Source organism: Brassica napus, chromosome A4 (assembly GCF_020379485.1).
Source record: "Brassica napus cultivar Da-Ae chromosome A4, Da-Ae, whole genome shotgun sequence".
Taxonomy (NCBI): domain Eukaryota; kingdom Viridiplantae; phylum Streptophyta; class Magnoliopsida; order Brassicales; family Brassicaceae; genus Brassica; species Brassica napus.
Genome location: NC_063437.1, coordinates 11,903,481 through 11,929,876, shown reverse-complemented (window position 1 = coordinate 11,929,876; position 26,396 = coordinate 11,903,481). Strand labels below are relative to the sequence as shown.

General features: G+C 32.9%; 4 protein-coding genes and 1 long non-coding RNA gene across 6 annotated transcripts; 3 read left to right on the top strand and 2 right to left on the bottom strand.

Moving 5' to 3' along the window:
* The first annotated feature begins 1,758 nt into the window (after window positions 1–1,758).
* Window positions 1,759–2,764, top strand: LOC111215046. The gene is made up of 2 exons (XR_002664191.2): window positions 1,759–2,228; window positions 2,323–2,764. It is a non-coding gene; the product is annotated as an uncharacterized LOC111215046 (long non-coding RNA).
* Window positions 2,765–6,435: 3,671 nt separating this feature from the next.
* LOC106446365 (RNA-binding protein 28) lies at window positions 6,436–11,339 on the top strand. 2 transcript variants are annotated; one of them, XM_048777591.1, is made up of 19 exons: window positions 6,439–6,681; window positions 6,762–6,822; window positions 6,908–6,944; window positions 7,031–7,161; window positions 7,249–7,323; window positions 7,412–7,517; window positions 7,697–7,830; window positions 8,081–8,220; window positions 8,294–8,344; window positions 8,445–8,527; window positions 8,613–8,667; window positions 8,748–8,862; window positions 9,011–9,527; window positions 9,623–9,836; window positions 9,912–9,982; window positions 10,076–10,244; window positions 10,320–10,449; window positions 10,555–10,892; window positions 10,930–11,165. In XM_048777591.1, exons 1-19 carry the CDS (start codon window positions 6,586–6,588, stop codon window positions 10,933–10,935), a joined length of 2,529 nt encoding a protein of 842 aa, XP_048633548.1. In that variant the 5' UTR covers window positions 6,439–6,585; the 3' UTR covers window positions 10,936–11,165. The 2 variants fall into 2 exon arrangements, with proteins under 2 accessions (XP_013743529.1, XP_048633548.1); XM_013888075.3 differs by having other exon boundaries at window positions 6,436–6,681; window positions 10,555–11,339.
* Window positions 11,340–11,347: 8 nt separating this feature from the next.
* Window positions 11,348–13,327, top strand: LOC106449741 (probable cysteine protease RD19B). Its single transcript, XM_013891450.3, has 4 exons — window positions 11,348–12,008; window positions 12,171–12,290; window positions 12,377–12,623; window positions 12,708–13,327. The coding sequence occupies exons 1-4, from the start codon at window positions 11,553–11,555 to the stop codon at window positions 12,971–12,973; spliced, it is 1,089 nt and encodes a 362-aa protein (XP_013746904.1). The 5' UTR covers window positions 11,348–11,552; the 3' UTR covers window positions 12,974–13,327.
* Window positions 13,328–13,556: 229 nt separating this feature from the next.
* On the bottom strand, window positions 13,557–18,541 carry LOC106446364 (V-type proton ATPase subunit a2-like). The gene is made up of 18 exons (XM_013888074.3): window positions 18,278–18,541; window positions 18,115–18,159; window positions 17,904–18,026; window positions 17,699–17,806; window positions 17,380–17,487; window positions 17,129–17,302; window positions 16,907–17,044; window positions 16,690–16,797; window positions 16,484–16,591; window positions 16,243–16,391; window positions 15,767–15,920; window positions 15,342–15,502; window positions 15,058–15,264; window positions 14,779–14,962; window positions 14,611–14,694; window positions 14,318–14,511; window positions 14,152–14,211; window positions 13,557–14,065 (listed from the first exon to the last, which is right to left on the bottom strand). The coding sequence occupies exons 1-18, from the start codon at window positions 18,428–18,430 to the stop codon at window positions 13,861–13,863; spliced, it is 2,463 nt and encodes an 820-aa protein (XP_013743528.1). The 5' UTR covers window positions 18,431–18,541; the 3' UTR covers window positions 13,557–13,860.
* Window positions 18,542–22,825: 4,284 nt separating this feature from the next.
* On the bottom strand, window positions 22,826–26,055 carry LOC106449740 (protein SHI RELATED SEQUENCE 3). Its single transcript, XM_048777589.1, has 2 exons — window positions 24,748–26,055; window positions 22,826–24,282 (listed from the first exon to the last, which is right to left on the bottom strand). The coding sequence occupies exons 1-2, from the start codon at window positions 25,010–25,012 to the stop codon at window positions 23,975–23,977; spliced, it is 573 nt and encodes a 190-aa protein (XP_048633546.1). The 5' UTR covers window positions 25,013–26,055; the 3' UTR covers window positions 22,826–23,974.
* Between the last annotated feature and the right edge of the window lie 341 nt (window positions 26,056–26,396).

Here is a 26,396-nt window from a genome sequence, read left to right as displayed (position 1 = left end):
ATCTATGTGCAGTCCTTACTATAAAATGGCTATTTGGTTAATGCATACGCTGAGCCGATCATTCTGATTGATTCGTCGCTCAAAGTTCTAGATAACGTGGCTATCCAATCATGCTTGCCCCCGTTTGTTCGTCAACAACCGGTAAAACCTAATAAAAATAGGATGAGATATGTATTGGAAGTTTCCCTCGAGAAAAAACGTCCTAGGAAAGAACATATGATCTCGTTGTAAACAGAGTAGGCATAATGCCAAAACTTGTCGGATGTAAAAGTGCTGTATGGATGATAGTATGTTTTAATGAAATCTTCTTATATGGTTGTTAGTGTTTTCAATGTATGAATTCTTCTTACGGCTGAGTTATGGGTAAATTATGGCTGAGTTATGGTTATAATACGGCTTGTTATTTAATCATTACATGTGAGTTATGATTCACAAACATTACGGTTACATTACGACTGAATTTCTCTTCAAAACTTAATTCCATTAAACTCCATTGAATTCACTAATTCAATAACACCTTCTTTATGGTTCCCTAAGTCAGCATTAATGTATTCAATTCACTACAAACCACACTGCAGTTGTTTTACAGTTGTCCCACATGTTACCATTTGGACTCTTTACTCTCATAAGCTCCATTTGTCGGTCCGATTCGAATCCTTAATAATACTTAGGTTTTTAGCTTCAAAGAAAATATGATATGAACGCAAGGTTTGTGGTTTTATTAATTTGAGATGGCAAGAGGAACTAGACTTTCATATCAGCATCAAACATGTATGCACTACTGCTTGTGTATATTGTGAGTTCATATCGTTGCTAAAGCTAGATCTCTTAGTTGATGAAATTTCATCGGTTTATAAATCATTAGCTTTGTCTCAGGTTTAATACACATAGCCTTGTACTTGTGGAAAATCTTTTGGGATGGATTAGTTGAGTTTTGGAGGCTGAGATTCCATCTTGTGTTTTACTGTGTTTTAGCTTTGCGGCACTAAGAAAAATCCAGGAGATTGGTGTTTAGTGGTTAATCAGATAGTGGAATCTTCTTGTTCAGTGGTTTTGTAGACTTGTTGTTGCTGAATAGTATTGAGCTTATAAGCTGAAAATGATGAACCTACAGTGTCTGTAAAAGGGAAGATACTGAAAACTTGACATGCAGTTTATAATAGAAACTTGGAATCTAGTGTGATGTTCTGTAACCATTATGCGATTTGCTCAGTGGTTTGGTGAAGTCCATTTTCCAGTTGACTGACCAAGACCTCTTTATATGGCAGGCTATTTCTCTTATTGGGTTGTCTTGATAGTAATGGGGCAGTGAGTGAAGAGGGTGAAGATTCAAGATGATTATTTGTTGGAGACATTTTGGTGTAGCAATAAAAACTTATTTTAACATAGCAATGTTTGGAAGTTATTCAATTTTGAGTTTCTACTTTGAGTTTTATTAGAAGTTATAATTGTAGTTAAATTTTAATGAAAATTTAAATAATATTTTATAAATTTATAAATGTCAAAATGCTAATATTAAAATAATTTCAATGTAAATATATTTTAGAATATATAATAAAATTAGTATAGTTAAAACTGATATCAAACATATGATTAAATCAAAACATGAGTATATTTGTAATTTGTTTACTAAACTCATCTGAATAAGAATAGAAATAAAGAAACGAATATAAATCCATGTAGATGACTCATCTGGATTTATGGATGGAGAAACGAATAGCCTATTAAAATCTGGATGAATCATCTTGATGGATAACATAGATTGAGCAACTGGTGGAGATGACAGATGGTGAAACGAACAACCCCTATATCTTCATGATATTAAATGGTCAACCTACTAACTGGGACTATTTTCATTTTGTTCTTATCATCATTGACATTTGTCGATAAAATAGAAAGTACACTATACTATTCTATAATAAGCTACACCAAATTGGTACTTCTTATCTATATATAAAATAGAAAGATATTTTCTATTTAGTTAAATATACTACTGTGAAAAATTCTACTTGAATTAGACTTTAGTCAACAGACTGTAATACATTTAGTCAACGTCATACACTGAATTACCACTTCCATGATTCAAGAAACATTATATAAGCATCTGAACAATCATGTAAAAATTATGCAAACTTTATCAAAAGGAATTTACAAACTATAAACTGGTAAGCAAGACATGGCAGAATTAAAAATGACAATATTCATCGTTTTCATCCTTTGCTTCTCAGGTTCTTTCCTTTCTTATATATTTTCTTTTATATATGGATTAAATCGATTTAAGAAACCAACTAAACTGTAAAATTTGTGTTTTAAAATTAATAGGCACATTGTTGGTGAATGTCTCTGGACAAGGCAAAGGACTATCATGCTTGAAATCAAATGACTGTGAGTTGCTGTGTTTTATAGGAACAGGGAGAGGAGGTGGGGAGTGTGTGTTCGGAAAGTGCAGTTGTTTGGAGAAAAAAACCGAGACTAAGCTGGCCGGATGCAAAACGGATCATGGTTGTCCTCCTTCTAGTGCATGCCCTAAAAATGACCATTATGTTTGTGTTCTTGGAGAATGTGTTTGTTTACCAGCATAATTTGATCAGTCAAAATAATACACCTCTCCTCCTACCAGATATATGTATCCTTATGATGAATTTTTGTATCCACCATGTTGCTACCATCACAAGTACTTTAAATAATAACATTAGCAAGATCACAATTTCACAGTTATGACCCAACATGTTTAAATCTATATTCCAATCACAACTGTTTTTCGCCTTTGTTTTTATATTATACGTAGCAGAAATAATGTTTTCATACCGTATTTTTGGTTATCAAGAATTCATACGTCTAATATCGAAACTAATTTGAGCATATCAAAAGACAATTGTTCTCTCTCTCCTCTTTCTCTCACTATCTCTCGTGAAAAAACTAGTGATTTCAGATCTTCACTCCTCCCCCTTGCCGTAGATGTATTTTTGACCCGGTGTAGAGTGCCTCTCTTTTTCATCTCTTCTTTCTTGTTTAATCGTCTCTTGTGCTTCCTTTGTGATTTGATTTTAGATCTAAGCAGATTTGTTGTTCTTCTTGGTGTTATTTCGAAAGATTAACTGAGAATTTCAACTTTATAAGAAATGGAATTCAGAGGGAAGCTGGTTTTGAACTATTAGTCGGCAGAATATTGATTCAACTTTGTGTAGCTATGGTGCCACATAATATTTTGAAAAAGAAAACATAAACATGTAAATTTGATATACTTCTAAGTGGTGACCAAATAAATGAGTGAAAATAGCGTTTTTTTTTTATTCTTTACAATTTTCACGATTTACAAAGACTATTTGTTATTTGTGATTTCTTAACAATTTTTTACATTTAAGAAATTATAGATTATATTTATTTCTTATCAAATTTGAAGTAATAAATATTACTTTTCATTCTTAATGTTTTATTCCTCGTCATTCTTTTCTTTCTTATTCTCCATATTCTTTTAATCATTACAGGTTAAAGGCCACGTCAGTAATTGCGGTTATATCATGTTTGGGTATATCTAAAAAGGCTATGTGTTACTTTCTTATGTACTGCTGTCCATTGGGCTTTTATTTTACAACGAATCTGTCTATCTAATCAATCTATCTAATCTAATTATATAAAGTTTGATTTTTTAAAGTTGCTAATTCACCCGATCGCGACATATATCAATTCTATATTTAAGATTATGACATGTGTCAACCTATCTCATAATTAAAATATATATACTAATATATTAACAAAAACGTATTTTATAAAAATCTTATTATATATATTATTTAATAGTAATTTTTCTTTTTTAAAATCCTAATCAAAAGATAATTGCAAAATATTATTGGATAATAATTCTCCTTCTAATATTATGACATGTGTTTAAATATAAAATGATTAAATATATATATAATAAGATAATTAAAACGAATTTTGAAAAAAAACTACTTTTAAAAATTATTTAATAGTAAAAACGAATTTAAAAAAATTTTAGTAGTAATGTTTTAAGAAATTTCCCTTTTTCAAAATCCTAACAAATAGATTTGAAAATAATTTATTTAATATAATTTTTATTTTCTAAACTTGTAATGAAAATATAATTATAAAATATTACAAAATTGCTAATTAACATGATTGTGACACATGGTAGTTATATATTTAAAAATGTGATATGTGTATATCATAATCAAAAATATATATACAAAAATAATAAAAATGATTTTTCTTAAAAATAATTGTAAATATTATTTAATAGTTTTATTGTTATTATTATTTTTTATTATAATATTTTTTAAAATACTAAAGATAAAGAATTATAAACGATAAACATTAACTTCTAAGAAAAAAAGTTAAACAAAAACGAATTATAAAATCTTACAAGTACAATAAATTATTTAATAAGAACATGAAGAAAAACTAACTTTAAAATAAATAATATTACTTTTTAAAAAGCATAACTAAAAGAAAATTGTACGCAGTCAGGCGTGTATTATCATATGGTGGTAGAATTGTCGGCTGTAGAATCGTCTATGTAATATTTCCCAATAGCATAATTAATCAGACGTTAATTTTGTTTTGTAAAAGTACTATTATTATTTTCTTATATGTAAATAGCTTTCCTTTTCTAATAGATAATTGTATTTAAAAATAATATGACAAAAATGGCTACAAATATTTCATATATATATATATATATAGGTTTAAATTTTCACATATTATTTTTATAAAACACAGTAGTACTTACATGAAAAGTATTACCTGAGTATTTTATTTTAATTTCTTGATATAACATAACTTTTATTATCCTTATTACATTTTATGATGCTATCATAACTTTTAATTTTGATGTTATTGCCGTACATGAGTATGTGTTAATATGATAAATATGTGTTTGTATGTATAAGACAAAACATATAAATAATTAAACAGAATTTTCCTATTAAAAATAAAATAGTTGTATAAAAATATAAATAAAATAAAATAATTAATTTCTTTTTTAAAAGTCTAAATAAAATAAAAACGTAAAAGTAATCTTATTTTTCTTATAATTAATTAACTATACTTTTTAATAATCTTGTGTTAAGAAATATTAACCAAAATTAACTTTAAATATTTCACATGATATGATTGTGATATGTGTCAACTAAAAAAAATAGATTGTGAATGTGTCAATAAAAACTTCCATTATGTGAAAATAACTTCTTATTTTCATAAAATCTTAAATAAAAGAGTTTTCTAAAAGAATTCATTTTCTAATCTTAACCAATTAAGAATTTTTTTTTAAAATCGTGACCAGAGAGAATTGTATAATTTTATTTAATAGTAATTTTTACTTAAAAACATTAATGATAAATATAGTAAAAATTATTCAATTAACAAGAAAAATTGTAAAAATATTAATTGTATTAAAAAAATGTATTTTAAAAATTGCAAATTTTAAAAATAGTTAATATTAACAGGAAATAGTTATTTGATAGAAATTATTTTTTTAAAATTCTAGACAAAATATAATTGTAAATGATTATGTAATATTAATTTCCTTTTCTAAGATCCTACAAAACTGTAAAAGAATATTTGATAGTTGTTTTTATTTTTTATAAAAAAAATCCTAAACAAAAGAAATTTGTATAATATTTTTAAGTCCTAACCAAAAGAGAATTGTAAAAGAAATTGATAATATTTATAAGAGAGTGTTTGATGATGAACATGATACTAAAAATAATTTAATTAACAAAAGAAGTGTATATTGATATGAATTGTAAAAATAGCAATTTTATAAATATTTATTAATAACTAAAAATAATTATTTGCTAGCAATATTTTTTTCTGAAATTCTAAAGATAAGATAATTGTAATAGGTTATATGTGAGTAATTTAAATTTTCTAAAATCTTAAAAAAATTGCAAAAGAGTATTTAATATTTTTTTTTTTAATTGTAAATAAAAAGGAGATTTATAAAGTAGAATGTTTTCCTTTTTTTAAAGATCATAACAAAAATAAAATTTAAAAACTTATTTAATAAAACGTTACATTTTTACATAAGAACATGTATAATGTTGTCATTGATTCGATTGGTGTATTTAACTTTCATTTCTTTTTACTTTTTTTTTTTTTAATTTTAGATTGTGTTCAATTTAAATGTTTATGTATAATATTTTCTATAATCTTTAGTATAAAGTTTATAACAACTCATCTATGCACCATGATTATAAAATATAAAAATTAACTTGAACTTATGTGTGAAAACGGGTTTTAATTATAAAATAAATTTTAAACAATAGTTACAAAAAACAATCATAATAGTAATAATAAAATGATTTAGTATTTTATGGTTTTTATTAAATTAAAACATAAAACAAAACTTGTTGCAAAATAACATGTTCATATCTTGTTGACAATAAATCAATAATGGGGTGTATTTCGGTTCGGTTGTAGTAAATATCAAGTCTAGCCGGTAAAGTTGGGTTTAGTGGTTTTGAAAATAAACCCTAGAGCGAGGTTTCTCTCGGCCAACTCAAACCCCTAATAATCAAAATCTCTCGCCAGTTTTCTCTGAAAGGTATCATCAATCAAAATCTAATGACGAAAGAGAGGAAAGATGGAGAAGAAACATCTCAACACTCTGCTGCCACTGTATGCGTCTCTGGCTTGCCTTATTCCTTCACCAACGCTCAGGTACCTTTGTTAGTTCGAGTTTGGATTCGAGAATACGAGCTTATGAATTTTCAGTTGACTTATTAAAATTGTTGTTTCAGCTTGAAGAAGCCTTCAGCGACGTTGGTCCCGTTAGGCTTTGCTTTATGGTCACAAACAAAGGTAACTTGCATTATTATTGAAACAAAAAGCTATCTCGCAGACCATCAAGAAGCTAATGATATTTTCTCTGGTTTCTTGTTTACAGGATCTAATGAACACCGTGGCTTTGCTTTTGTCAAATTGTGAGTTAACCACTTGTTGAAACTAACTAACTGATTCTCTTACTGAGCAAACTGATAATAATATTTATAATGTGTCCTTTTGGCAGTGCTTTGCCAGAAGATGCTAACCGTGCCATTGAGTTGAAGAACGGTTCTACTGTTGGTGGCCGTAGGATTACTGTTAAACAGGCCACTCATCGCCCTTCTCTTAAAGATCGTCGTACCAAAGCAGCCCAAGGTTGTTGTTGTTGTAGTAGACTTTTGGATAGTTTCAATAGCATCATCCAATTCATTGACATCCATGTCGCTTCTTATTTTTCTCTAGGGATCTCATTACCTGATAATACCCAGGCAGAGAGTGACAACAAGGACAGTTTGATCCCTGAGACAGACAAGCAAGGTATAAGTCTTGCCTAGATTTGGTTTCTTAGTCTAACTAAGTTGCTTTGGTCCGTTCTCCCTTATCAATATATCTCTGTTTGCATCAGTTCCTCCACCCGAGAAAAAAATAGAGAAGAAGCCAATTGAGCGCAAAAAACCAACTAAGCTTCATGTTGATTTAGCTGATAAAGAAACATGTTCAGATAAGCAAAGGTATGAGTCTATATTAACGTGCTGTTTTTTTTTTGTATAGATATATACAAAATGAATTTATAGTAGTCATTTGTAAGGAAGACTCTCTTATCGAGATTAAGCAAGTTGTTTAAAACATTTGAAGAACACCTAATATTCTATACGTATCATTATACATATGTTTTTTTCATTCTGTGAAGAGTGGCAAGAATTGTAATCTTTGGTGGCCTTGTTAATGCTGACATGGCAGAGGCAGTCCATAGTCGTGTGAAAGAGATTGGTACTGTGTGCTCTGTCAGATATCCCCTCCCTAAAGAAGAGCTTCAGCAAAATGGTATTGATCTCTTGTTAATAAAATGTAGGCAAATGTCTGTTTGCATGGTTTTTATTTTGTAAATGATATTTATCATATGATTTTGGTATCAAGTGTGCACATACTGTTTATGGTTTCTGAATGTTTGGAAAACATTCTATCCACCTGTTAATTAATATTTTGAGCATATAGTTAAAACTTAGTCGATTCTCTTATAAGAGCACGCCAGACTTTGTGTTCATTAAGCTTTGAAATGTATTGTCTTTATCAGGTCTTACCCAAGACGGATGCAGGGCAGAAGCATCAGCTGTTTTATTTACGAGCGTCAAATCTGCCTGTGCTGCTATTGCAGCTCTACATCAAACAGAGATAAAGGGAAATCTCGTATGGGCGCGTCAGCTCGGTGGTGAGGTGAGCATTATTTGCTTTTATCTGATTAGTATCCGGAACAGTTCATAATCTTTTGGTATTTTGTTGGAGGCAGGGCTCAAAGGCTCAGAAGTGGAAACTTATTATCCGAAATCTTCCTTTTAAGGTTCTTATAACCTGAATTTTTTTTTTTTGTTATTTCTAAAGTTTTATACATGAAGCTATGTATGTTTTTCTCATGGATCTTTTTTTTTTGGAATTTGCAGGCTAAACCTAGTGAAATTAAAGATGTCTTTTCAGCAGTAGGGTTTGTGTGGGATGTTTTTGTTCCTAAAAAATTGGAAACTGGGTATGTTCTAACTCGTCTGGGTGATTTTCTTTGGTTATGAATAAATGAATGTGCACTATTCTCATTTAGTGAATTATATTGGCAGGTTACCCAAGGGTTTTGCATTTGTCAAATTCACGTGTAAGAGAGATGCAGAAAATGTGAGATTTAGAAACATGGCTAACTTGATTTGGTCATTTTCTATTCAGATCTCTTGTCTTACTTATTCTTGCATCTTCAGGCAATTCAAAAGTTCAACGGACACATGTTTAGTAAAAGACCTATAGCGGTGGACTGGGCTGTACCTAAGAATCTCTATAATGGTGCCGCTGATACCGTTACCGCTCCAGAAGATGGTATGTTTCTATATTGTTTTTTATCGCTGTGAATCTTATAATTAAATGGCTTTTAAATTTCTTGTTGTTATTGTGTATGAGATCTGATAATCTATTAGTGGCCGAGCCTTTGTCTAACAGAATATTCGTACTTTTTTGGCGTTGGCAGGTGAAAAAAATGGGAGTGATGAGGAGAGTGATAACAGTAGTGTTGATTTAGAGGAGGTTGATGATGCTGTAGAAAGCCACCAACCTTCTGGAGATGATATTGACGATGAGGAGGAGGAGGACAGCAGTAACAAACCAAGTGAATCAGATGCACTAGAGAAAGATGCTGTGACCGAGGCGAATTTTGAAGAGGAAGCAGATGTTACGAGAAAGGTGCTTAAGAACTTTCTTGCGTCTTCAAAAGTAAACATTGCTTCTAATGATGGAGAGACAGAGGAGTCGGATAAAAACAAACTCGAGGATTCGTCAGCTAAGCCTGTCGTTGAATCTCCTGGTGTCTCTGAAACTTTGAAAACCAAAGAGGTGGCTCCTAAAGAAACGCAGGAAGATGATGATTTTAAGAGAACTGTATTTATAAGCAACATCCCGTTTGATGTTAGTAAGGAAGAAGTCACACAAAGGTTTGCCGTATTTGGGCAAGTTGAATCTTTATTCCTAGTTCTCCACCCGGTCACAAAGTATGCGTCCTTTCTATGCTTTGAAAGTTTCACTCAATCATAAAAAGCGCTGGTGTTTTCACATTTGTCACTCTATGTGTTTTGTTTTTTTACAGACGACCAAAAGGGACGGCATTTCTCAAGTTCAAAACAGCAGATGCATCAGATGCATCCATTTCAGCAGCCAGTACAGCCTCAGGTGTTGGTGTCCTTCTTAAAGGCAGACAACTGAGCGTTATGAGAGCTGTGGATAAGAAGTCTGCACAGGACATTGGACTCGAAAAGACAAAGGAGAAGAATCTTGACCATCGCAATCTTTATCTTGCTAAGGTACCCACTTCTCTCGTTCCTCTCAAAATCAGAAATTAGCATTCACTAATTTTGATCCCGTTTTGGCTTCCATAGGAAGGTCAGATCCTTGAAGGTACACCTTCTGCTGAGGGTGTGTCTGCAGAAGATATGGACAGGCGACGAAGGTAGCCTCTTTGTTTTTGTACTTGCTCAGACAAGAGTGTTACTGTCTAGGGAAAAGAGATGATTGATTGAGCATGTGTGGTTTTCCTTTGCAGATTGCATGAAAACAAAATGAAAAAGCTTCAGTCTCCGAACTTCCATGTATCTAAAACGAGGATAGTCATCTATAACTTGCCAATGTCCATGAATGAAAAGCAACTACAAAAGCTCTTAGTTGATGCTGTTACCTCACGAGCTACAAAGCAGAAGCCAACTGTCCGACAGGTCACATATTCGCTCTCCCTTTGTGCTAACATAGTTCTGTCATCTTTATTCTGGTTTCTTTTGTTTTGAATGCAGATCAAGTTCTTACAAAACGAGAAGAAGGGTAAAGTTGATACGAAGAACTACTCACGTGGAGTTGCGTTTGTAGAGTTCACAGAGCATGACCATGCTCTTGTTGCCCTCAGAGTACTTAACAACAATCCTGGTAAACGTTTCCGAATTCTAGTCTTGTTTTCATTTAATAAAAGTATTCAGTAAAATCCGAGAATCACAATCTGATATATTACATTTACGGTCATTGGTTTGACAGAGACATTTGGTCCTCAACACCGTCCCGTTATTGAATTTGCTGTTGATAACGTCCAGAAGCTGAAGCTGCATAAAGCTAACCAACAGTTTCAACGCAATAGACAGAATGAATCTGAGGCGCATGCACAAGATATTCGACCTGGGAATGATTTAAAACGAAGAACGAGGGATGGGGATAACACTGGTCCAGTGGAAGAGAATGCAAGCGGGTTCAAGAAGAAGAAGCCTATGCGTCCACGTGAACAGAGGAAAGAACAAGCAACACCGGAGGAGAAGAGTCTCTCAGTGAAAGAAGATGCAGGGAACAAGAAAGGCCAGTGGAAGAAGAGACAGCAAGAGGCAACTGAGAAACCAAACCCGAAGAAGGTTTCCAAAGATGTGAGCGATGCGCCACGAAAGAGAAAGTTTGAAGAGGTTAGAGGTGGAGAGAAAGTAAACGGGCAAAGGAAAAAAGAGAATCAGAAGAAGAAGAAGCAAGGTGGACCTCCAGAGGTTCAGGACAAACTCGATATGTTGATTGAACAGTACAGGTCTAAGTTCTCGCAAAGCTCAGCCAAAACCGGTCCACAAAAACAGAGTTCCGGACAAGTCAAGCGATGGTTCCAGTCCTGACCCAACACAAAACCAGTTGATTGTCTGAAAAATCTCCACAATCTCATTTCTAGTATCCATTCCCATAACTTGACCGAATCCAAACCATGGATTTGTTTTTAAACCGGTTTAGCAAAACAGAACCGGTTAAGCAACACGTCAACGAAAATAGCATGTTTTGAATATAGCCTAAAACGGTTAGTCACCTAATCCCTGAATAAGCAGAATACACGCGTGTGCCAACTAACATTCTCGCGGGAAACCTATATTACAACCTACAGGTCAATCTAACACGTGGCAGATCACAATTGGTTACAATTTCAGTTTCGCACGTTCCGCTTTTTCCGATTTTAAAATAACTATATAAACCGGTCTCTCGCCCTCTCTCCTTTCTCCATTACACACACGATGGAACATCTTAGGGTTTTATTCTCAGTTTCCCTTCTCTTCGCATTCTTCGTCTCCGTTTCGTTCTGCGAGAACAACGGCGAAGATATATTGATCCGGCAAGTGGTTAACGGATCGGAGCCGAAGGTATTGTCATCGGAGGATCACTTTTCTCTGTTCAAGAGGAGATTCGGAAAGGTTTACGGTTCTCTCGAGGAGCACCGCCACAGATTCGCTGTTTTCAGATCTAATCTTCAGAGAGCGATGCGTCATCAGAAGATGGATCCTTCTGCTCGCCATGGAGTCACGCAGTTCTCCGATCTGACTCCTTCCGAGTTTAGGAGAATGCATTTAGGGGTTAGAGGTGGGTTTAAGCTTCCCAAGGACGCTAATCAGGCGCCGATTCTTCCTACTAAGGATCTTCCTGAGGATTTCGATTGGAGAGATCGTGGAGCAGTTACTCCCGTCAAGAATCAGGTATATATATATATATATATATATTTGTTTTGAAGAAGATGATATTTAGAATTTATTAGAGATATTGTAACATCCCGAATTGTGATTAGCCGTGGCCGGTCCGAGTGTTATACGGACCAAGACTGTGAAGCCAGTGAAGTCTGATTGATTTGTTTTCTGTAGGGATCATGTGGATCGTGCTGGAGTTTCAGCACTACAGGAGCGCTTGAAGGTGCTCACTTCCTCTCAACTGGCCAACTTGTTAGTCTCAGTGAACAACAGCTCGTAGATTGTGATCACGAGGTCAGTCTCGTCTTTTCATTTATGATCATTGCTTTGTCTCATGTACTTTTTAACTGAATAGTGCCTATCTCTTTTTGTGTTTGTAGTGTGATCCTGAACAGGAAGGTTCGTGTGACTCGGGTTGCAACGGTGGCCTAATGAACAGCGCCTTTGAGTACACCCTCAAAACTGGAGGGCTCATGCGAGAGGATGACTATCCCTACACAGGTACTGATGGTGGGACCTGTAAGTTGGACAAGTCTAAGATTGTTGCATCTGTCTCCAACTTCAGTGTTGTCTCTATTAACGAAGATCAAATCGCTGCAAATCTTGTCAAAAACGGTCCTCTAGCTGGTATCAACTCTCTCTCTCCGTTCCTAACATCACTGATGATTAGACTAACCTTTTAAGGCTAAATTTGAGTTTTGGGCTTTGTAGTGGCTCTAAATGCAGCTTACATGCAAACCTACATGGGAGGAGTATCGTGCCCTTACATATGCTCGAAGCGCCTCAACCACGGTGTGTTGTTGGTGGGTTATGGTTCGGCCGGTTTTTCTCAGGCAAGGTTCAAGGAAAAGCCGTATTGGATCATCAAAAACTCATGGGGAGAAACCTGGGGTGAGAATGGTTTCTATAAGTTATGTAAAGGCCGTAACGTTTGCGGCATTGACAGTATGGTTTCCACCGTCGCTGCCGCTGCCTAGAGGGTTTTTATTATTAAGACAATCTCGCATTTGTCTCTTGTCTCCTGTTATAAAACCTGTAAATAAATTAAATGAAATGCATTTCTCGATGAATCTTTTGTTTGGAAAACCAACATCACAAGAACCATTTCAAAGAAGATAGAGAATCAACACAATCCACCCATCATTATCCAAGGACATAAAACATACTCTTCATAAAATGCATGTTTTAGAAAAAAATGTTTCAAACTAATAATAATTGTAAACTTCAAACAATTAATTGCATTTACTAAATATCTAGTGGTTTTGTGTTTGGAGTATACTTTAGATTTCTGCAGCATCGGCACAAGAACGCGATATAAAATCACAAAATTATTTATATGAAAAACTTATTGATACCAATTATTTATTTTTAGTTTCTGTTTACTCTTACACCGACCAACTTGATTTTGATGTTTATTGTAAATAAATATATTTAATTCCAGTTTCAGCTTTGAAAGTGCTTCTAGATTCTACGTTGCACAAGGAGATAGCTATCTCTCTCTATCTATTCCTTACAAGCTGAACCATATTATGTCTCCCTGCATTCCAGCAGTTCTGTGTCTGGAGGATAATGTCTTTAGCTTTATTAGCTCAATTACATTAGTTTAGTTTCTCGACAAACAACAAAGGAGGATTCTTATGGTTAAATAATTACTTCCTGCCTTCCCCAACTTATTACCTCCATTACTACCAGTTTGGTTTCTTGATAAACAAGCATAACAACACATGGGAAGTAGAAAACATCCAAAGTTTTTCTTGAATAAAACAAATAAAATAATTTGATTGAAGCAGGTAACTCTCCGAGTCCTCGTAGTACCTTATATATGCACATACGCAGAAGAGGGCAAAAGAAAATCATCACTCACTTACTCGTCTTCGTTTCCGAGGAGAGTGAAAGTGAAGGGAGCAAACTTGTAGCCATCGCCTTCGTAGAACTTGTTCTGATACTCCACCCAGTGAAGACGCAGTGCGTGAAGGAACGCGCTCAAAGTCTCCATCACCAGAAGCACTCCCACCGTTGCAAATATGAAGACGAGGATCCCAACGATCAGGATCAAGAAATTGTTGAATCTGAAAAGAAGAGAGTGAGATCGTGATGTTACTATCAACATGAACTGTGAGATTAGTTAGAGAAAGATGCAACTGCATTTACTTACCCCCAAGCCATAAGGAGAACCTTCTCGTAGAAGACTGACGACAACTCCGAGTGTGCAAGACTGAACAAGAACGTGGACATAAATCATTATATACTTCAACATAAAAGAGCCCGTTAGATAATACTATATGTGACTAAACTAGTAAGTCATTGGTTGTCTTTTGTACCTGAGGGCCCAGAGACGAAGATAAGAAGCTGTGTTGGAAACAGCTCCAAGAACAAACTCAATGGTGTGAATGAGCTGGTGCACAAAGATTTCGCTGAATTCGAACTCTTCGTGTCCATGAGCTCCCCCGTTTGTTTCTACTTGAAGACTCTCATCTGTCTCCTCAAGCTGTGCGTATGACTGACCTTGATGTCTCTGAAGAAAAGCAAAAAATATCAACGTTTCAGTTATGGTCAATCATATTTCTTCAGTTTGAAAAGCTTTATAACTAAACTGACGAGGAAAGGGACTCACAGCTTCATGTTGTTTCTTCAAGATGAACGGCTTTGGCAACAACATCCACGGAACAGATATTAGTGCCAGAAAGAGGAAAGTGAGCTGAAACCGGAAAAAAGATTTGAGATGAGAGAATATATACACAAATACAGAGAAGGAGCATTGCTGTTTGGTGTCGATGCAAACCTGTACTGTTTTCTGGTGAGGGAAAAGCTGATTCTCTCCCAAATCTTCCATTGGGCTCAGGAACATGTAGATCATTACGTGATACAGATCTGCTTGAGAACCAGTGCACCACTTTATGATGATTAGGGCGGAGAGGTAGCCAAACAAGCAGTTCAAGAATATCATCTGGGGAACGAACTGGAACCTGGAAATCATGTGTGATCAAATCCATTATATACTTTTTAACTATGATTATTTCAGACGTTTGGTATATAGGATGAAGAACTAGAATAAACTCACCATATGTTTACAGCGCTTTTGAAGAATTTTGCATTACAGAAGCTCATAATGATTCCAAGGTTCATTTGGGCAACTCCAAGAAGGATTGACATTTTCATCTTAAGGGAATTGAGGAATGGTAACTCACTGCGGGTACCATGCCACACAGGATCCACTCCAAATGGATAAGTGTCTCGGGTTTTGATCAGACCAATTGTAGTAGCCTCACTGAACAAGAGTAGAAGACAAAATCTTAGAAACGTAAAGATTTATTTTGAAGGGTTTGGGGAAACTAATCGACATACCTGCAAGAGGCATCCCGGCACTCATACGCCGAGGGAGCAAATAATGGGAATGGTATAGAGAAGAACTCGTTGTAGATTAAACCAGTGTATATTGAGAAGAGTGACATCATCAGTATAACGTAACGGCCACCAAAAGCCATTTCCATAATATCCCCAAGTTTCTGTTGTCAGGAAGCAAGGGTTGATGAATTAGCTAGCATATGGAATTGCAACAGAGAAAAACATTGACGACTAACCAAAGTAACAACTAAGGACATGGCATATCATAGTTTATCACACTCTTTTTAAATGCTCAGTTGAATTATATTTAATTTCACATTAGCACGCAGCTCTAAAAACAGTAATATATAACAAACAATTTGGAATTTTTTCAATCTGATACTGTGCTCAGTAGGACCATAGATGGTGCCAATTAGGGACATTACCTGGCTGGAAAGTTTCTTCTCTCTCAATACTAGATACATAGTTGCAATCAACAGACAGATTCCATGACCCCAGTCACCAAACATAACAGCAAACAGGAAGGGGAAGGTAACAATTGTGAATACAGTAGGATTAGCTTCCTGATATTTGGCTACACTGAAATGTAGTGACAAAAAAAAGGATCAGTTCCTTCGGAAAAAAATGAAGCAAGCAAGTAAGGTTGATTCTACCCGCTGACTTGATTAAGGAAAACGCAGCTTCTATAAAAAAGTTTCCAGACTGAACAAAGAGACAAAGCAATGCAAAGTTCTTAAAAACATTTGAAACAAAAACAAAAGAGTTTTATATTCTAATGAGTGTGTAAGGTGCAGAATCTTAAAACTATACGGTCTTTTTCAAAAGGTTGCTTAATAGTCAAATGAATTTTCGAATTCCTCTTTCCCAAAGAATAGAGGAAACTCCAGAAAGAGGTGCTTACCCGTATGCATCAACGATTTCCTGAAACGCAGTGGTAAATTTGTTTGTGCGGAAAAACGTTGGAGGCATCTCTTTGGTCCTCAGGACCTGGAAAATCGATCCAACTTGAGAATTGGAGTCAACCGCCGCACGCTGCAACGCTTTTTGAATCTGCACATGCAAAATTTTATAAATCCCTGTCCCACCACCACCAGTATATATGCAATGATTTCAATTATATGCAACTATCTAGAGTTACTCACTTCTGGCGTTGCAAAGACAGGACTCCAGCCTTCACCCACAAGGCACTTCTTAGTCACATCAAGACTAAGCATGTTCAGAGTATGATAGATGGCTTTTTCCTTGCGAACCTGCATGGGTGAGGGTTAATGATGATTACTGATCTAACCTAACGAATATATGACATTGGACAATAATGAGCACTCTACTAGTGAAAATAATATAAGACCTTGAGGTTCCATTGCTCAAACTTATCTCCAATGGTCTCCAGAAGAATCTTGCGGTGATCCAACCCAGCACTTATAGTAGTTTTAAGTTCTGCTAACCGACCCGTAACCTGAAACATTATGAGAAAACTAAACAAAGTTAATAGTTTCTGAGAATATACGTATCAAAACATAGCAGACATCAGATAAATCACTCACACATCGAAAGATAATACATACCTCAGTCATCATTTGAGCTTGTTTGCTGAGTTCTTCGCTGAAAGGATAGCGATTGGCCCCAAAAGCTTCACATATCTTAAGAATTTTGCTTTTTGCTCTTTCCCCGGAATAGAAGACAACAAATACATTTTTCTCAGCCTGAAACATTATTTTAGATAAAAAAAAGTCAATCTCCACTTGAGGCAAACATGATAAGCTACGAGTAGTTCATAAGTAGCTAACCTTCTCCCCGGAGTTGGGATCAACAACGGACTCCTCAATGACAGACTGTCGTATAAAGATGTTACCCCTAGTTGCACGGAATAGGATCCTCTCGAACACCATAGACTTTTCACGAGGCACCAGCCCAGTGAGGAATCCAAGCTTTACTTGCTTTGTTGGATCAACAGACTTCTCCTGTTAAAAAAGGAAAGTTTGTAAGGATATTTGCAGAAAACACAGCTTTAAGAAGTGAAACAGTACAGACTCCGTACTTCCTGTAACAAAGGAGCCTCGAGAGCGTCTTCACCCACTTGCTGTGATTCTATCTCACTCTGTTGAGCGGTAGCACTTCTATGGGCTGAAGCAAAAAATTCACCAGCCTAAAACAAAAACACAACAGCCTCGTGAGATGCATGAGATGTAAATATACATTTCGCATTATGGAAATTCCTTTACAGTCATTAAAGGTATGCAGACCAAAGATCATCTATAGACTATAGTAGTAACTACTTTTCTTCTCAGGTAAATTATATTTACAGAAGCACAAAGCTGCCAAACTAGTCACAAACCAAACACTGAGTAACATAATACCTTCTCAAGAACGAGCTTGTACTCCATAAGTTCATTGTAAGAGCGCTGAAGCTTGTCATTATTAGCATTAATTTCGGAAAGTTCAGCTTCTAGCTCTCCAAGCTTGACCTGAAAAAGGGGAAAGAAGGAATCCAACTATAAGCATGAAGCAAACAAAAATTAATAGCTGTCCCCAAAAAAAAAAAAAAAAAAAAGCAGTGTTCACCTCTACATCATCCAAATCAATATCAACATCTTTGCCAAGGAACTCTTTGGGAGAAACTCCAGCCTTTGACATTTGGTCTTTGAAGAAACGCAACTTTCGAGCCATCTCTCCACATCTTTTGATCTTCATCCATACATCAAGATAATAGATCAACACCAATGTAAGAGATAAGTAACTTTCTTTCAACATTTGAAAAGAGATATGAAGTTACCTGAGCAGCATACGTCCGTTGAAATGGGCTCTTATCCGAATTAAGCTGCAATGATCAAAGATCGCAATTGAAGATCAAACTTCAAAGAAACAATGGAGAGAGAGAGAGAGAGAGAGAGAGAGAGAGAGAGAGAGAGAGAGAGAGAGAGAGAGTGTGTGCGTACGTCTTTGAACTGGACGAGGCCGAGATCGCCGAGGTAAGAGACGGTAAGATGAGCAGATTCCATCGGAACAATGACCTGAACGAGCTGCATCGGCTCTGACCGCATCAGATCCATCGGCGGACAGCAACCACCACCACCGCCAATCTCCGCCATGTCGAGATCAGATGAGCTTAACGAGAATTCTCAAGAGGTGGTGATGTCTTCTTCTCCTCTTGTGTAGTTACTGCCACGTATCAATACTATTAAAACAGCAACATGTCCAATTGATAAATGTTTGGTCCAAATAACATATTTTATAACTGCATCTAAATTAACCACTTCCACTAACAACGAATTTTATGCAACCGTAATATTCGTTTTCTAAAAACTAACCGTAATTTACCTCATCCTATTATAAATTGAGAGGTATAATATTATTTATTAGTATGAAACTTATACGTGATTATATAGACTTCATGAAATATTCTTTTGACGATGATCAACTATTCCACATACAAATTATTAATAGCAATACCTATACAACCCAAATACAAACCCACTTTTAATAATTTGTGTTAGTTTTAGACAAAAATAAATAATATTTATTAGCTTAATAATATTTTTTTGTCAGCGTTAGCTTTATAATATATAATTATAAATATTTGTTATTATCATGATATACAACTACCAACAGCCCATGAGTAAAAATCATAGCAAATGTATATAACTTAATAATATATAGTTTTCAAAACAGCTTAAAATTTAGACCAATACAATAAAAATTCATGAATCAATTAAGATAAACAAGAAATATAAATAGTTTTTTTATAAGAAAATTAAATTATTTAATCTATCTATTCTATTAAATTAGGAACATGATCAGTTGATATTATTATGGAAGTATTATTTATAAAAATATATTCTACGGGTTTTAGTTTAACGGGTTTTAAATAGGTTATTCGATTAAAAATATTTGTTAAATGTTTAGTGAAGACCTTATTAACCCATTTACATATATATTTAACAAAATATATTAAAAATTATCTTTCAAATATTTTTCAAAACTTTTGTTCGGTTTTCTGTGCGTGTTGGATTTGATATTGGTTTTCGGATATCACTTAAGAACCATTCGAGTATATATGCCAAATCTAATAGATTATGAGACTTTGATTTTTGGGTCGATTCCGAGTCAGATTTTTTTGATACGAATATTTTTCTTGACTAATTATGTTAGGTAACTATTAAGAAAATATAATATGTTGCAAATTTAAGGAATAAAGTTTAAAAATAATTTCTGAAATACATATGACATATAATTATGCAATTTGACATATTTAATATAGTTACCAAAATTTTTATTAAATTAAATTAATACTAAAAACATATATGATTACAAAAATATCACAAATACAAAAATTAAATTTATCAAAAAAAATTAAACAAAAAATATACCCGCCTTTTAAAAGGGCGGGTCATAATCTAGTTAATATTTTAAATGTGATCCTTCATCACCAGTTTGACCCACGTGATGTGACCCACTGACCCTTGGTGATTCACATGATTACGAATCTTTCTAAATTACTGTTTTGTCCTCGATCTCATCGTGACGGCCCATATTTAACTTGGGCTTTATCTAACTGGTTTAGCCCATGGATTCTTTTAGCACACGATCATACCATACCAACTTTTTGAAAGCCCTTTAGACTTTGTCTTGATCACTAACATGTACAGTACCAACTAATTCGCTGAACATGGATGAAACCAGAAATATTTCGGATCGCTAGTACGGTAACAGCTAATTTTTTTTGATAAAAATGGATGAAACCGAAAAAAATTAGTAGAAAATGTTTTTGTTTTGGTTTTCTTTGGTAGTTATTGTTTTCAATACTAGATAACAAGATTATCTATGAAGTTTTCAAAAATAAAATTATTGCATAAATATTTATATGGATAGGATTGTTTAGCTAGACCTCCAATTTACATATTGTGTAGGAAATTCTGATGCGTTCATAAACAGTTTTGGAACGTTAACAGTATCAAATACTATTTTATCACAATTACTAGCAACGGTGAGATGGTTTTAGTTTGATAAAAAAGTTTTTTATTTATTTTATGTTGATACAAAATAATGTTTTTTTTATTAATGAGAAATGTATTTTAAATATATAGGATGATACTACCCATACAACAATTATAATTACGCAATCATGTAAATTATTCATATTGTATAATTAAATCATGATAAAAGAAACCCTAACGTGGAATAATTGGCTGTATGTCATGGTTTTCTAGAAAAAGCTTAATTTGACATTCGAGAAATGTAATCAGTACACTATTATTCCAAAAAGTAAACCAATTAACGAAAATGATACCATAATGATAAGGTGTGTTTATTTAGTGTTAGGCCAATATATATTCCGTTCGTGTATTGGTAATTGATTTAATAATCAGCCATGTGTTTGTTTTGTCAACCTTCGTCCCTTTGCACAGAAATTTTGAACTTTGAGCATTTCAATATGTTAAATCTGCAGAGTTTTTTTTTACAGTGCAGGCTAACCTTCTACAAACCTTTTACTTATTCATACAAAATGTTCATGTGTTACACCAGTGTGGATAACCCACAAAAAATTATATCAAGATATGAGATATCAAATGAAACCAACTAATTGATGAACTATAAGGTGTAGTAGGTTCTTAGTTTGATGTTTAATGTTTGATGGGTATATAGGCCGTTATTTAAAAAAAACAATTGTAGCCGTACGTAAATACTTCAGATCAATTTTAGTATATTTTATTACTGTGAATTTCTTTTAAAATAAATAAATGACAACATATAAATGTAGAAATTTGATTTCTGGAGAATCAATATATATATTTGGACCCTAGAGATTTAATTTTTTTTAGTAAAACATGATTGGTGTAACTTAATGTAGCTGTGAAAAAATAATGGTTGTGTAAAGCAATCACGATATTTACAAATCATAAGAATGACATTTTATATTTGTTTTCCTTATAATATATTTCTCCATTTAAAATTAAATATCATTTTATTAAAAAATCATAATGAAAGAAATGTCGTTTTAAGATATATTTTAGTTTAAATTTTTAGAAAGGATATATCAAACATGAATACTTTGATGGAAAAAAAATATAATACTCATCTGTTCCCGAATTGAAAAACAGGTATCTTTTTTTTTTTTGGCAACTGAAAAAAAAAAAACAGGTAGCTAAATGCGATATTAATAGGTTTTTGTGTAGTATCGAATGAGACAAAATCATATATATATATATTTATACAAAGCTAAAATTTTCGTTTTTCTTTTCTTTTTCTAAGAACATGCATGCTTACATACATATTGATGCCCATTATCTTTTTGGTTTTAGTACCCATAAAATCCTAATCAGTTATCAATCAATTTTATTTTATTCAACTTTTAAGGTAATAGCTTAGCTTTAACATACATAGGCACTCCATAGGGTGTGATTCCCATTAACCCCTTTTAATTTTTAACCTTAAATTTGATAGTACAATAATATAACACATTAACACCTTTTAAGGGAGGGAATAATTCTAAGAACCAAATGCTAAAAGGAAATCGCACCATCAATGTAGGATATCGACACCTGTTTAGGGAAACTTATTAAGATAAAAAGGGCATGATAAAGAATGATTCACCAAAGTATACAACACATATATAATCAAAATATTAGAACCCTAAACAAGAACATCTAAGTAAAAGGCGCACACCTAACTTTGCTTATAGACAAACAGCCTAGTGCAAAATTGGGAGGCAAGGCTGAGTGTTCTAATCGCCACATAATGATTCCCTCCTTTTTGCCTATGATAAGTTTTCTAATTGTAATTTTGTAATTAATACGATTATCATTTTTCTATATATGCAATCTTGTATCAACACTATTGATATGATTAGTTAGAATATTTTCTTAGTTTTATTTGTATAACTTAAAAAGGAGAATAATTTTTTTTGTTTTACTAGATCAATATTTAACTACAATATGATCTTTATCTTCTGTATAGATATACTGCTTTGTTTTCATAAGTTTAGTTGCAAGTATAATAAAGAGAATGGAAGTTGTGCTTTCACTAAGAACTTTTTTCCTTCTTTTTGTTAAAAGCTTGTGTTCTCATGCATAAAAAAATGTGGGCAAGCACCAATTTCTTATGTGTCATCGGGTAGTTTATACATAATGTGTCATCGGGTCGTGTACGATACAATTAATTATGAATGAGTTGCTTTGTTATTATGTATAGTTTCGTGATTACATTATAGACAGGTGGATCAGCTTGATGAATTCAATCGTTAAAATCCATTTATCAATGCAAAATTAAATAGGAGTAGGTTGCTATCGAGTAAATGAGGTAAGTTAGTAGTTACAAAGCAAAAGTTAATCCCCTCAACAGCCACCTGTTAACTTACTTATTTGTCTATATTAAATGTACACAAACCTATAGTTAAGACTTTGGAAGATGTACCATATTTATCATTATCAGTAATCGCCGTATATACTCAACATAAACTAATAATAAAAGCTAATTGTGTTGATATGTTTTCACTACAACAAATAACCTATATAGATTGTAGTTTCGATTTAGTCTTTTTTAAACTCAGCGAATTCATTAGTTTTAGCCTTTTAGGATTTCAGACTGGCCGTGGGCATTTTGGTTTCGGGTAGGAACCATTTGGTTCCGGGTATATCAGATAAACCATTCTTATACCAAATAGACATTTATGAAATTTTGGTTCGGTTTTGATTCGATTTCAGTTCGATTTTTGGTATCAGTTTAATATATAAACAAATATTATATATATATATATAATATTAGTTAACATGTTAATCTAAGTGATCTATTGGTTACGCACTTATATATTTGTCAATCCAATAAGAGTTCGAGTTATTAAAGTGTTATTTTTATAAGTATTTACTGTAATTTAATATAAAAGTATATATATGTGTATAATATAAGAGAGTACATAAAGATAATGTCGTCCAGTGGTAATAATGTTCTGATTTTTCCTGTCTAACCTTGATTTGAGTGAGTTGATGATATTTTATCTTATATAAAAAAAAACTGAAACTTGTTTTTTTGGATATTTGGATATCCGTTCGAGTTGGTTTCAGTTCGGTTCCGGTTATTCGGATATAGAAATATAGAAACTGTTAGGATATTTAAGGGTTTTGGTCTGGTTTTGATTTCAGATAATATGGTTCGGTTCTGGTTCGGCTTTTTCGGTTCCGTTTTTTTTTTTGCCAAGGGCTATTTCAGACCATTAATCTTCATATGTATATTTTTGTATTCATATAACCTTAGTACAGTTTCCACTAATAATTTGTTTCTCTATCCCATAGACGTAGATAGCTAATTGGCAAATCATGTTAAATGTTTTGTCTTTTTCCTTCGTTATTTATAACTTTCACTTATCTTTGTATATCTATTACAACAAGTTATATCTTTAACTTTTTGGTAACTAGATCCTAGATTTTTTTTTAATTAGATAGTTAGATTCATACGTTCTAGATACAAAAGAATAGCGATAGACATTATTATTATTATGCTACATATATACCAACCATGATGATCGCCCTAGCTTGGAGTAACAACGTTATAACCATTTCATAAGATGACAAAGATTACAAGAACTTAATTTGTATCAAAAAAAAAATTAGTCAATTTACAGTGATTTTACGAAATTATTGTCAATGAAGACTTTTGGTGTGGGTGCCGGACATGAAATCGGTAAAATGACTAGTTATCATCAAGGGACGTGAAGATGACGGGAGAAGTAAAGCTTGATCATGATGAGCAGGTTGATGATCTAACACCACTTTTTCGAGGCCCTGATCGTGAAGAATGCCTCTGAAAACGTGTCCTCCAATGTTCACCGTCGTCTGATAAGCGTATTGTTCTTTTCCATCATCGATTGAACTCACTTTTACGCAACGGAAATCCGCTACAGAACTCAACTCCGCAGGAAAATGTCCCGTACTAGTTCCGATTCTTACACCTAATGACCCAAAAGAATGTTTCGTATAGTTTATATAAGTTTTAAGAAAATGATTAACAAACACGATACGTTTCTCGATCCTGTCAAAGACTATCATAAGAGACTATTGAGGTAGTTTGTATTTACTGATACACTAATCACAAATTAGTCTACTTTGGTCATATAAAGATACAAAATCAAGAATTAGCAAAAGACTTGTTATCATTTCAAATATATAAAAGCAAATCCATCACCGCTAAGCAGCATCACATTTATATAGATATTGAACTAATATATATGTGGTGTACTAAAAAAATCTTAATTGACCAAATATATAATTATGTGCAACACGATCAGGTCCAAAAGGAAAAAATATAGCTGGAAGAACTCAGATCATGAGAATCTCCAAAACCCGTATGTTATATGGTGAGAGATCTCATTAAATGCATGCACTAATTACACAGAACCAATGAGAAAAGAAAGAACCTGATGATGAAGGGGAAGAAGTTGGGTGCTGTTCTATGAGACGTTTAGGGTTTGTAATAGAGAGCGGTTGCTGCTGTGGTTGCGGCGGCGTTTGCGATTGGTGTTTGTGGGATCTTCTATAGGCAGGAACCCAAGTGCTCTTGATGTGAGTTTGGCAATGAAAGGCTTTGGCTTTGCAGCAAGTTCTGCATCTCATATACACACACTCTTTCTTAGCTTGATTCCCACAGTCTTCACACCTTCTCCCCGTTACCATCATCATCATAGATTACATCTGCCTTCTCATCATACTCATATATATGTACAGATAATTATTAGAAGATGCCGGCCATTTTTGCTCTCTTTGTTTGCTTCCTCTTTATATACAAAAAGAGAGATCAATTCTTTTAGTTTTCTTTTATTTTTTTTATTTTTTAATGAAAAAGTGGAAAGTGTGTCCATTCGGATTTATTAGTTGGGTTCGACTGGTAACTAAATTTTTTAGCGCTTGCATACAGTTCTTTTTTTGTGTGTGGTTAGAAGCCGAACAATTTAAAGATGATAAATATAGCAATGACAAATAATGATATAATAGGAGATACGTGTTTGTTATAGCTTTTTTTTTAACGTCACATGTTTGTTATAGCTTTGTTCCGTAATATTTTAACGCTAGATGTTTTGCCCGGTCATGCAGTCATTAACATTTATAAATATTTATTAACTAGTTGATGTCCCGTATCTTGTGCGGATTAATATATTTATACATCTAACAATTTTTGATTCTATTTTTTTGATAAAATAATAATTATTAAATTAGATACAAATTTAATTTATTATAAATTATAAAATTTCAATATTCATATTGGTAATCAATTTATTAAATTGTATTATTTTGTTTCATATTTTTATTTATGTGATGTAGATTTTGGATGAAAATCATTTTATAGTAATAACTAAATTAAACAATTTTGTATGTGAAATTAACACATATTGTATTTGGACTGAAAAGAAATCATGTGGTACTATAAAGATTATAAAAAAATCACAAATATAAAACATTAACAAATAACAATAGTTTAGGAGTTTTCAATCTGGTAAAACCAAACCATTCAAAACCGAACCAAACCGAAATAGAGAAAATAGTCTAGATCTGGAATTACCGAGGATGTTATGTTTAGAAAACATCAGTATATGAATATGGTTCAATATATTAAGGGATCAAAACGAATAAACAAAAGAAACCGATTAATTCAGATATATTAGTATACTTATATATAAATTTTATAATAATACGAATTTGATCAATATTTTCAGTAAAAATCAGAGAAATTGACTATAATATTAATCATTAAAATTATAAAATGAGAGAAAAGTAATGATGATATTATCGGTAAATATTGTTAATATCTAATTATTAATTCCTAAATATCATGATAATTATATATAAAGTTTATAATAATCTGTATTTGATCAATATTTTCATTAAAAATCAAAGAAATTAGCTATTAGCTAAAATATTAGTCATTAAAATTATAAATGAAAGAAAAGTAATGATGATATTATCGGTATATATATCTATTTATTAATTAAATGTCCTAAATATCATGTTTATTATATATTAAAATATATTTTTTAAAAATATTGTTATATATATCGGTAAAACAGGTTCA

Coding starts and splice junctions, on each gene's coding strand:
- LOC106449741 (XM_013891450.3), top strand. CDS start 11,553: ATGGAACATCTTAGGGTTTTATTCTCAGTTTCCCTTCTCTTCGCATTC. Junction 12,009..12,170: donor TTACTCCCGTCAAGAATCAG/GTATATATATAT, acceptor TGTTTTCTGTAG/GGATCATGTGGATCGTGCTG. Junction 12,624..12,707: donor CAAAAACGGTCCTCTAGCTG/GTATCAACTCTC, acceptor TGGGCTTTGTAG/TGGCTCTAAATGCAGCTTAC.
- LOC106449740 (XM_048777589.1), bottom strand. CDS start 25,012: ATGATGATGATGGTAACGGGGAGAAGGTGTGAAGACTGTGGGAATCAA. Junction 24,283..24,747: donor TTCTTCCCCTTCATCATCAG/GTTCTTTCTTTT, acceptor TTGGGTCATTAG/GTGTAAGAATCGGAACTAGT.
- LOC106446365 (XM_013888075.3), top strand. CDS start 6,586: ATGACGAAAGAGAGGAAAGATGGAGAAGAAACATCTCAACACTCTGCT. Junction 8,863..9,010: donor CGTTACCGCTCCAGAAGATG/GTATGTTTCTAT, acceptor TGGCGTTGGCAG/GTGAAAAAAATGGGAGTGAT. Junction 9,983..10,075: donor GATATGGACAGGCGACGAAG/GTAGCCTCTTTG, acceptor TTTCCTTTGCAG/ATTGCATGAAAACAAAATGA.
- LOC106446364 (XM_013888074.3), bottom strand. CDS start 18,430: ATGGCGGAGATTGGCGGTGGTGGTGGTTGCTGTCCGCCGATGGATCTG. Junction 17,807..17,903: donor TTGATTTGGATGATGTAGAG/GTGAACACTGCT, acceptor CCCCTTTTTCAG/GTCAAGCTTGGAGAGCTAGA. Junction 17,045..17,128: donor ATCCCAACTCCGGGGAGAAG/GTTAGCTACTTA, acceptor ATAATGTTTCAG/GCTGAGAAAAATGTATTTGT.